Source organism: Alligator sinensis, unplaced genomic scaffold (genome assembly GCF_000455745.1).
Source record: "Alligator sinensis unplaced genomic scaffold, ASM45574v1 scaffold455_1, whole genome shotgun sequence".
Lineage (NCBI taxonomy): Eukaryota > Metazoa > Chordata > Crocodylia > Alligatoridae > Alligator > Alligator sinensis.
Genome location: NW_005842142.1, coordinates 2,084,210 through 2,095,949, shown reverse-complemented (window position 1 = coordinate 2,095,949; position 11,740 = coordinate 2,084,210). Strand labels below are relative to the sequence as shown.

The window sequence follows — 11,740 nt, the reverse complement described above, 5'->3', positions numbered from 1 at the left end:
TTTCCCTACCCTTTGTATTCTCATCACTGCTTTCTATTTAGGAGCTCTGCTTCCCTCAGTCATTTCATAGCATCTAATGAAGTAAGCTGCTGCTTATGAAAGCTTATGCATCTGTTTGGTTAGTCTCTAAGGTGCAAATCTACTCTGCTTTCCTTCTGCCTAGAGACATAAAATAGAGATACACAAAGAAGGGTTAATGTACGGAATGATCTAGCATGTCAGCCAAGGGAACCAACTTTAATAAATGCAGAAATGCATTAGACAAGCTATTTGGAAGAAAAAACATTGTAGATTATATTTTGTTTCCCTTCATTTCCCCATGCCCTAGAATCCTCTATCTGTCAGGTATGCAGTACATCAAACATTAACTGTATTTTTTAATTTAGGAGTATTGGGCTCTGCAGGACCTTGCTAAACACAAGTTCTTTTCCGACTGGGTTACTATGTACCTCTTAAGATTAAGACGGTAAGGTCAATGTATTTTCAAATGAAAAATAACAGCAAAAGTATATTTAACATGGAAGAGAAGCAGAGTAAACTTAATTTGGGTCAGATATTCTATAAGCTTTTCCTGTAAATTGACTCCAGGCATACATTCACATGCTAGTCTTGTATGTATGCTTCCACATATTGCTAGCTGCCATGGTAATTGCTTTGTTGTAACCTTTTTGTCTGAATGTAATATAGTTCTGCTCTGAAACTGCTTTCTAAAAATGACATCAGAGGTTCCATATTCATTATCTTTTAGTGTCTTCATATCAAATGGTCTCAGTTTACAAGTATAGTTCTTTTTTAAACTGCCAGCCCTGCAAACACAGTCTGGGGTCTGAGTGTCTAACTATGCTTCATTGCTTGTAATACAGAGATTCTTCTGGCCAGATGTCCTTAGATCCCTCTGTGCACTCTTTTTGCCTTTAGGAGGGGAAGGAATGGGTCTTGTACAAATATGATTTAATGTGTAACTGGAAGGTAGTGGCACTGGATAGCTGCCATGTGGTTGGAACCAGCCAATAATTCTGGCTGACTCTTTCATAGGTAGGCTTGCTCTGCAAAGCTGGCAGTAATAAAAAGAGTAATATCAGACAGTTTAAAATTAAGGACTGTAGATCTAAATTTCAAGGAGCAGATACACTCAGGAGCGGCTCTGGGGCTCCCTCTGTGCCAGGATATGCAGGGAAAGCAGTGGAAAGAAGGGGCAGACAGTAAGGTAAGTGATTGGGGGGCAGGCTGCCTTCTCCCCATGCTCCTTGCCTCCCTGCTTTCCTTGTCACCTGCCCCCCATCCCTGCTTCCTTGCCACAAGGGTTGGGGGGACAAATTTAAGATGACTTTCCAATAATTAGATTCTAGACATGGAAAATTATAATGTCTAGAATCTAATTATTGGAAGGCCATCTTAAATTCAGTCATCTTGGATTTGGGTAAATATAGTAATCACTTTTTCAGAGGATATTCACACTTAAGAGGCCAAGCCTGCTGCCATTAAAACAATAGCAAAAATGCTGTTAACTAATGGAAATGCCCACAAATCTGATACTTCCTGCTAACCATTCAGAGAGATTTGTAGTTTGCTATTTGTGCTAGGGAATAAGTATTTTATATTTGTATGTGAGTGCATACAGTTTAGGAAATTAGGTCTACTGGGTGAACCAAAATGCATTTAGTTTCCATTTAGTTTGGGAGCCACTTTGCACTCTATGCATTATTTCTAAGAGATCCAGAAGGAGTATATGTACTTCGAGAATCTAAACAATTGGAGACTGAGTGATGTCTTAGGAAAAGGTTGGGAGAGATGTTGAAGGAAATGTAAACATGTCAGGCATATGTTTGTTTTTCAACTGATGAAATTACTCTTTCTCTATTTACAATAAGATGATCACTGTAATGGAAAGAAGCAACTAAAAATGAAGTACAATAAGAGAAATGAAATGCTCAAAATTAATGTATTTTACTTATTTTTCATGCATAGTAACAAAGGTGATTCAGACAGTAAGAGAAGAAAAAGAATGACAAGTAAGTAAATGAACAGAAGAGATTATAATTTTTCAGGGCATTGGAAAAGGTCAGGTGACAATTTTATTCACAAATATATGCTATCCATGCACTTAGCACTGTTCATTTAACTAATTTTTGTGGTTATGACATGTCACTCATTTGAATGATTCAAGTCCTTCAACAGCTGGAGTATCAAAATTGCCTACTACAAACAGAAGTACATACATTTTCTTTCTTGCGGCTCAGTGGGAGACTGTATCTGATAATATCTTCTAGGCCTCTTGGTATAGGTTCAGATAAGGTTCAGGTTCAGATTTTTGACTGAGGGGTAGGGACTTGATGACAAGGTAATTGTATTTTGTGGGAGTCTTTTGCCTTTCTAGGCTAAATCCTCAAGAAATCCAGAAGATCTATCACACTTGTAGATGGTGCCTAACTGCACAATTCATGGCTTTTCATAGCTAGTACTTCTTCCTTTTCTGGAGCACTAAAACATATCACATTTCTATGAAAATGAGAAATATAGGCTAGATTTTGATCTCAGTAGTTACAGTATTACAAATCTGGAATAATGCTGTTTGTGTCAGTAGAATTAGGTCAGATATACATCACTGTAGTTTTTAGATCAGATTTCAGTTATATGTATTTATTCATACCTCAGAATGATCAGTTGGTTGTAAAGTTCATGGTTCAAAATGAGGCTTTATTCTTTCAGACATTACTGCTTTAATTCCTTTATTCTGAGTTGACATGAATTGGATTAAAATGATTCACACATCATCCCAACTTTTCTTTTGTATAAATTATTACTTTTTTATTCAATTCAGTTCAATTCAATTCAATTTATTAAGGATTCTGGCTGAAAGCCATGCTCTCAAAAACAACATAACAGACATACAACTATAATATAAATTTAAACAAAAATAACAGAAATGCAAATATAATAATAAAACAGGGCCAACCATTCTAAAAACATTATTCCTACTCCTACTTTAAATTAACTATATCTAAGCCTCTCCATAAGTATGCAGTCTTAAATAATATCACCTTTTTTGCTTTGCCAGCTTACTTTAGGTGAAAAATATTCATGAACACACAGTTACTACTTAATGGTTTTCATTTTACAAAGGTCAGTTTCATTATATGATTAAAGCCAAATGTGCTCCTCTGTGAACACTTATTTTAAATGGCTCAAGTACAATTCCCACAGTGAAATTCACTCCAGTTTGCACACACATTTACACATACTCATGTGCACATATGCATTCTGTAGGGCAAGTAAAACAAGATACAGCTGGGGATGAATTTAGCCCAGTATATAAGACAAAAAGGTCGAGTTTGGTTTGATTCTGATAGCTAGATTCAATGCGTCTGCCATCCCCAGTACAGATACCACTGGGCAGTAACATGACATCAGAAGATAACTCAGCAAGTAAATCTGTATTGTAGCTCCAAATGTTACAGAAGAAATTTACAATATCTGAAAGAAATCTTAAATATTAGAGAAAAATAGAATTTTTTGAAATATCTTTCACTTTAATAGTGCAATAGCATTTTCAGTACAACCCTTTTATATAAAGATCTTAAAGCACTTTACATTAATAATCAGCAAACTTGTCTTGTGAAGTAGGTTAATGCTGTTATGTTGGTATCCATTTTATACATGGGAAAACTGGGTCTCATAGTTTAAGTGACTTGTTCAAAATTACCAAATAGATCACGAAGCATAGTGATAGTTGATTGTGATAGTAGTGCTAGTTGATCCCAGGAATCCTAGCTTCTAGCCCCTAATAATCACTAGACCAGTTCTCATCATGCTTTTCTAACTAGAATTTCATTTATAAAATATATAATAGAAGGGTGCATTTCTGTTGTGTATGCATTACTGAAAACTCAAAGTTTGAGTGCCTTCCACATAAAATTGATAACAGTAGCAAAATTCCTGGTGGACTCTGGAGTTTCTGGCATTTTTCTTTTCGGGGTAAACCTGTACATACGATAGGGTTTGTATTTTCAGTTCCTTTTAAGTTTTCATTAATTTAATATTTTGTTTCGTTTGGGTGGTTTCTTTTAAGTTGAAGGGAGCATGTCAATGTCATTTTTGTGGTGGAAAGATCTTTTTGAAAAGGAAAGTTTTACAGTTTTCCTTAAAGAAAATCAGATACAGATATGCCTAGTCTCTCTGGAAGTTTGTCCTGTAGCTGGCTGTCCTCAACTAAGACTGCTTCAGTTCCCATTTCCTATATTTTTCCCCCTGGCATAAGATCTGCCAGAATCCAGAGACAGTGTCTTGTCTCATTCTTCAAATCGTTCCCCATTTCTGATGAGCTTCATATAGTTTGTGTTTGGGTTAGTTTGAGAAATTGCTTCTCACCCAGTCTTTGATTTCTTGCAGCCATTGCAATCTTGTAGTAGAAGTGATTGTGTAGTTTGTGTTGAGTGCCATCAGCATACACTTACTGGTATCTACAACAGCAAGCATCAGAATAGAGAGTGCATAGCATCTCTATTTCTTCCCACCCCGCATCAGCCGTGAATACCGTGATGCTTGTGTAGGCCGAGGGAACCTGCAGCTAGAGAGCTTTGGGGGAACCTAGGCACTCTGTGATCTGGAGGGTAACTGGAATGATGCAGTGGTGGGGGGCACCTGCATAATGGTGCTGCAGTACCCACTGCGGTACAGTTGTGGGGAGGGGGGAAGGCATGTGCCATATGATGGGGGGCCCACACGGTTCAGTGTTGGGGCACTGGGGTGGCATGATGTGTTTGCACAGCCTGCAGCCTCTGACCACTTAGAGGCTCACCAGCCCTGATTTAAATAAAAAGATGGCACTAGCCATTTATGAATATTACAGGCATGGCTCAAGCCAGTTGGTGTACCTTCTAATTCAAGCAGGAACAGTCTGCATAGGTATAAGCTATTTCCATTAGTAGTGAGAAAGTTGTTCTTTGCTACCTTTCTTTGGCCACAAGGGACTTTTATTTGAACAACATTAATGATGTTTGAATGATTTTATTAATAACACTTTTAAAATAATTTTCTGTTTGGTAAATTTGGAACAAATCACTTCATTTACTTTATATGTTTTCAGGTTAATTCTTGATCCAAACTCAGGGACGAAATGCGTTCTTTGGATTATCAGTTAGCATTGACTAGTCAGCTGTTCTATTACCTGTTTAAAGTCAAAGCCTGAAGTGAGAGATGCAGGGAGAGATTTTTGCCTGGTTACTTTGTGGTCCACATTGAACCATGTTACATTTATAAAGAGTTTGTGTATAAATGACCTTTGAGTGCTGACAGGTTGAGGATAAAATAGCTTGGTGTGACCCTGGGATCTGATCATACTTTGCACCCAAGTCATTATAAACTTCACTTTTAATTTACCACACTGCCTTGAAAGATGTGAATACAACTTTAATTCAATCTCTCCAATTGAATCTTCAGTATGTAGGCACAGTCCTTTGATAGATAGTGATCAGGCACTTATTTCAAAAGCTTTCATTGATTCTTATTCTGTAAAAAAATAGGAGATTACCTTGTGTTTTACTGATAAGTTAAAGACTAGATATGTGCCATTACTGTGCACCTGCTGGGGGTTGTGGCCATGTTCATTTTGAATCCCTATTTTCTCACTGATACAGGTTTCCCTCGCTTTATATCGGTTCTGTATGTGCGAATTCGGTCTTATGCAATGACCCTTTTTATACCAAAAATTCATTATATGTGAAGTAAATTCACTCTTATGAGATCAATGTGGTGGAAGCCCACAATCAGCTGCTTTGTGCGGTTCATTGTGGGTGTGACGCAGACCAACATATAGTCTCCTGTGTGGATCTGTGCTCCTCGGTCATTGTCTGTGACACGTGTTTCTGTAGTTGCCATCCCTATTTTGATAGTGCCCTGTGCTTGTGTGTACGGTCTGCTGTTGGTGAGTACCAAAATTGTCTTGTGAAAGTGGTAGAAATAGGTCTGAGGGGTCAGTACAATTGAGGTCTTGTAACATATCCCTATTTGTTACATTGTAAAGTGGGTTCCCTTTATGCAAATTCGAGTTATGCGCTGTTTTCCAGGAATGCATTTACAGCATAAAGCGAGGGAAACCTGTATTTCTACTCCTGTTAGAGTGTAGTTTGTGTAATTCTACCCTAAAAAGTAGTCAACTTGCATTAACGAGCATGCAGCCATATTGAATTTCATTTGTCATAGTAGTGATCATTCATTAAAGTTGCTTAGGTCCTCCTGAATTCCCTCACAGTCTTCTCTAATCTTGACATAACTAAATTATTTCCTGTCATTGGTATATTTTCCTATCTTGCTGTTTATGCCCCTTTCCAAATCACTTCATAATACATTTAAAATAACTCTGATCCTGGCTACATATCTGTGAGTCATATTGAAAATTAACATTGCGTTTCTTCTCTTTGGTTCTCTTTCATAGCCGCCTTCCAGTCCCTGGTGATTCTTTCCCTTGCACTCTGTGATTGCAGCCTTTTGTTGGGAAACGTGCCAAAGAATTTTTGGCAGTTCAAATAAATTATGTCTATTTCTCTTTTTATCTACAGGTTTTTTGAGGTGGTTTAAAAAACATGTAGATTCAAGAGGCACAGGTTTCTTTCTACAAAAGCTATGGTGATTTGGTCCTCTCATAAGTTATTTGTTCTTTTATAATTTGCTTATTAATTTTCTTTTCTACAAATTTAACCTATATTTAATATGATGAGGAAAGGCGCTGTCTGTTTCCCTCCCATTCTCAAACGTGGTAGCTAGTTTTAATAGGAGACTGTATATTTTCCAGTTCAATGAATCCCAAACCTCTCAGGACATGTCTACTCCGTGGCAGCAGGAGGTGTTGGCAAGGACAGGACAGAGCATGCCCCACGCACCTGAATCTGCAAGCATGTTTCAAACGCATAAGTACATCAGTGAAGCCTGTTCCCACACCCACTTCCAGGCATGTCAGAGACCGGGCTCAAAAGTGAATGCATCACGCTGCGCAGTACTCCCCCTACACACTCCAGGAGGCCTGTTAGTTAGTCATGGAAAAAAATCAGGTTGGATATGCACAATTTCCTCTTGACAAATCCATACAGACTGTTCCATATCTTCGTGTTATCTTCTAGATGCATATTGATTTGTTTGAAATGCTCCAATATCTTTCTGGGTAGTGAATTTACACGTGAATGATGTGTAATTCCCTGGATCTTTCTTTTTCCCTTTTTTAAAAAACGGGCACTATTTGCCTTTTCCAAGTCTTCTGGGAGCTTACCTCACCTCCACGAATCCTCATAGATAATAGTCAGAGGTTCAGTAATTACTTCAACTGGCTGTATGAGTGCTGTAGGATAAATCTTATCCAGCAAGGCTGATCTGAAAACACTAAGCTTATCTAAGTAACCTCTCATGTGTTCTTTCCCTGTTCTAGGTTGCATATCTGCCACTGTGTCCTTGATGATAGCTGTGTTAGTTATATGAGTTGAATTTTTCTGTGAAGATTGAAGTAAAAAGGCATTGAACACTTCAAACTTTTCCACATTCTCCCTCCCTATTTAGTAGGAGACCTATACTTTCCTTCTAATGTATTTATCAAATGCTTTCTTTTTTTGCCGTTTATGTTCCTTGCTGGCCATATAACAATTTGTTTGGGCTTTCTTTGATTTTGTCCATACATGCTCATACTGTATTCTTATAAGCATTCTTAGTAATACTCTCTATAACATTTATTTCTGAGATTCAAGTAATTGAAGAACTCATGGTTCAATCCAAAAGGTCTCCTACTACCCTTCAAACTTTCTTTCAGTCAGGATGGCCAGTTTTTAATGTCTCTTTAAGGAAAAAATAACTCTTGACTCTTACTTCCCTTACACTTATCTTGCATGGGATCCTGCCTACCAGTTCCCTGAATTTGTTAAAGCCTGTTTTTATGAGGTCCATCGTTTTTATTCTGCTAGTCTTTTTTACTTTCCTCAGGATCATGAGCTCTATCATTTTGTGATCCACTCTTACCCATGTTACCTTCCAGCTTCAGATTCTCTACCAATTCCATAAAAATGCCCTGTAATCGTAGGTTGTTAGTGTTTAAAAGATGGTATCATGATGGTGTGATTTTAATAAATATGCATTTTATGCCATAAGGAAAACTGTACTTAGACATTATCTCAATGCCTCTGATGAAGTTTACCAGTAAAAGCAGCTTTCCCTCTGGCACTGTGCCTTTGGGAGATAGAGATTCATTGTGAATAGTGTCTTTCAAACCACAGTTTGCCTTGTTGAAGAAGAGCTTCACTTCTGTAATACTGCCAGCTGCCTCTAGCTTGGGGAGCTTAGAGTTCAAAAGCGTAGCCCCAGCTTTACCATATGGTTCTAAAGAAACTTGTTTGTGCCATTTCTAAATAATATCAGTCATCAGCCTATTCTATGCTGCTAACATCCGGGTCTCAGGATAAGGAATATAATGGTACCGTGAGTCACTAAATACTGTATTTTCTGACATACCTCATGCACCTTTTTCCCAAAAATCAGCCATCCAAAATTGAGGGCATTTCTTAAGCTGTGAGGCTGCTTTTTTTTTTCAGGCTGGAATAGAAACAGGGTGGAAACAACGCTCTTAATGGCTGCCTCTTGTCTCTGGCCTCTGCAAGCAGAGGGGATGGAGTCCCGTATTAACCCTTGCATAGATGTACATATTGACTGAGCACTGTAGCTTGTGCCTGAAGTAGCAGTTGGGCTGTCTTAGAGCAAGTAACCTGCTGCATGCAGTCTGTAGTATCTTGTGGAGATTTCTGGTGTGGAAACAATACTTTATTATTTACAGGAATTTTATATAAATTATATGATTGTTAAGTAGCTAGATTTTCAAGAAATGCTAGTTATTAGTTAGACTAATGCAGTTTTTTAGAAACAGTGAGTTTTATCAGAGAAATCTGTTTGCTAACCCAGGCACCAGTTTTACAAAGAAATCTGTCAAATACAGTGAAGTCCCACAACGGTCTGCCCATGTCATTCCCCTTCCAAATCAAGGATGTAGTGTCTCATTTGAATTCTGAGGGGTGACCTGCTGTGTACTAGAAATATGTATATATATATATATATATATATATTTGAGGGGAAGATAGCTGCACCTAGTATCAGAACTTTAAAGGGAGACAAAAAGATTTTAGCAGACATTACATTTTATGCCATGCAGTGCCAGTCAGTGGGGCTCACCCCCCGCCAGGCAGGAACTGACTCCCCATGCGGCATGGGGCAGTGGGGATTTCCCCCTGCCAGGCAGCAGCCAGTGAATCAGGGCTTTTTCTTTTCAAAGAGCCATTGCCGGGGCTGGGAGAGCGGGCGGGGGGTGGGGCCTGTGTGATTTGGAGATTCAACTGATTTGGCAGCAGCCGGATCTGCGAATCAGATTCAGCCAAATCAATTTGGGACAGTGATTCAAATCACCAAATCAAAACACTGTCCCCCAAATCTGAATCCAAAGTGAATACTAGCTGCTTTGCACAGGCTTAATAATCATCTCCAATCTCCATCTGCCACGGACTACAGAGCTCTTCTCATTATCTCCCAGTGATCCATGTGTGGTGGGCTTCTGGACTTCCAACTGTTGCTCTTTACTCTGTGCACCAGGCCTAGCTACTCCTACGTCACCCCTGACCAATGCTTATCTAACTTTTTGAAAATGAAGGAAATTCCACCACTTTCCTAGGCAGTCTGTTCCACTGCCTTGCTGTTCTATTAGTGAAGAAGTCTTTTTCCTGATATCCAATCCAGATTTAGTTAGGGAGAAGAGATGAAACAGTTGCAAAGAAGCAGTTTGAAAGTGGACCCATCCTTCTTTCAATCAGTATAATTATTTTGTATGTCCATACCCACAATCTACTTACAGGAATTCTCTTTGATCTCAGGATCCTGGTACAAGCTTCTTTTATAGTTTGTTTTTTGCCCTTCTGGAAGATATATACTGAGTTAGTAGTTTCATTTTCAAAGTCTGCCTGACTGCCTCTCAATCTGTGTGGAACATGTCGGAGAAGAAATGTAGCTCCCACGGGTGTTGCCAACAAATGCTGTAATAAAAGGTGCCATTATGATGCTTCCCCTTAATTAGTTGTTTGAAAGAAGAGTGATAATTTTTTAGCACACTTTCATCCTGGTTTCATGTAACACACATGGAATAGCACATGTTTCCTATTCTCCTTCTCCTTTATCAGTATGCAACACAAGAACAAGAGAGAGCAAAGAATGGATCGATGTACTTGCAATAGGAAATATACAATGCCTGGAAATAACAAAAGCGTCTATGTAGTTTTGAAATAAATACCACAAAGGTTGAAGATAGAAGGCTTTTCTGGTCAGCATTATGATGTGTTAACTTGAAAAAAAAATGACCTGGGTACAGATCTTTACTAACATCATAAACCTCCCCTTTGCCTTTAAACAATACCCTGCCTTATTGCTGTGATCCTTCATACACTATTGGCAATGGCAAATCATTTGCATTGAGCTTGAGCCCTTCCATTGCAGAAGGCAGGGCAGCTGGCAGAGTGTTCTCTGCAAAGCCTCTGGTACTTGGGAACTTGTTACTATTCCCTTTTTGATCTTGAAATACTGCAAATTTAGTGACCTTTGTTACACACCGCAGAAGACAGCTGTTTGATAGTGCTTTTAGGGAGGGGCAAAAGTATGCTGCCCATAACAATGAAGGCAAAGAAAGGAGTTCCTGCAGGTGTTTCACTGGCTGAGTTTCTGCCGCCATGGTTATTTCAGAATTGCTGGGAAGTTGCTGTAATATGTAATCAGCAAAAGTACTAAGATACCTAAAGCCAAGGGTTGGCATCTTATTGCATAATTTTATATGGAAAGAATATAAAACAAATAAACTTCCAAAAATACTGTTCTATAAAGGATTATATTTGAGGGTTCAACTTCTGGGGTGGCACTATGGATCTGGATTGCAGGATACTAATAGCTAATGAAAAGTGAATTAGGGCTCAACACTGAAAAATCCTTTGCATCATCATATTCAATTCCACTTGGTTGTGTCCTGGTTGCTAACAAGTTGATCACTAAAAAACCAAAAGTCTTCATTATTTGGTAAGTACTTTTTCTTCTAGCAGTGGGTCTCAAGTACTAGTAGGTGTGTGATACATGCCTTCTTATAGCTCACAAAAACAAATGTAATTGATCTTTTTTCTAATCTAATTCTAATCTAACAATTCTAATCTTTTTATGTTGTTTTACTGTTGATTGAGTTGTACTAAGCCTTCCCAAGGACCTGTCAGTTGAAATGTCAAAGGAATGTGGGTGGCTTTGATAGAGTATGTATTGAACTTTTTTTTAACTGTTTAACAGGATTTTTCTTGGGTTTCAGGTATCAATCCTAGATATGTGCTTAGAAATTGGATGGCAGAGTCAGCCATACGAAAAGCTGAAATGAATGATTTTTCAGGGGTAAAGTATAGATTTGCATTCCATATTATCTAATTTATGAAACAAGCAGCATGTTCATAATACTATGGCCAGTGCTGTACTCTAAGACTATAAACAGACAATGCAGTTGTTGTGGCACCAGCTGTGCAGCAACATGTCCTATGATAAAGACTGGTGTGTCCAAATATCACCTATCACAGTGGGTTTAAAGAAGGTGATATTTGGTAAGCTGTATGGTAAACCGACAATCAGTTGATTATCAGTCCTGGCTGGGACAGCCCCACGTCTGGTTGGAGAGTCTGGGACAAAAGAGGCTTCTCGGGGGAGC

At 38.5% G+C, this 11,740-nt stretch overlaps 1 protein-coding gene across 5 annotated transcripts in view; it reads left to right on the top strand.

Moving 5' to 3' along the window:
- The window catches only part of LOC102383456 (UPF0061 protein Pfl01_0444), a 54,321-nt gene that overhangs the window by 41,439 nt on the left and 1,142 nt on the right, over nucleotides 1-11,740 (top strand). For 4 of the 5 annotated variants that reach the window (XM_025206144.1, XM_025206147.1, XM_025206145.1 and 1 more), the window contains 4 exons: nucleotides 387-466; nucleotides 1,121-1,207; nucleotides 1,969-2,012; nucleotides 11,354-11,433. In XM_025206144.1, the coding sequence (XP_025061929.1) occupies nucleotides 387-466; nucleotides 1,121-1,207; nucleotides 1,969-2,012; nucleotides 11,354-11,433 (291 nt within the window). The remainder of the gene's footprint in view (nucleotides 1-386; nucleotides 467-1,120; nucleotides 1,208-1,968; nucleotides 2,013-11,353; nucleotides 11,434-11,740) is intronic. The other variant, XM_025206146.1, reaches the window with a different exon arrangement.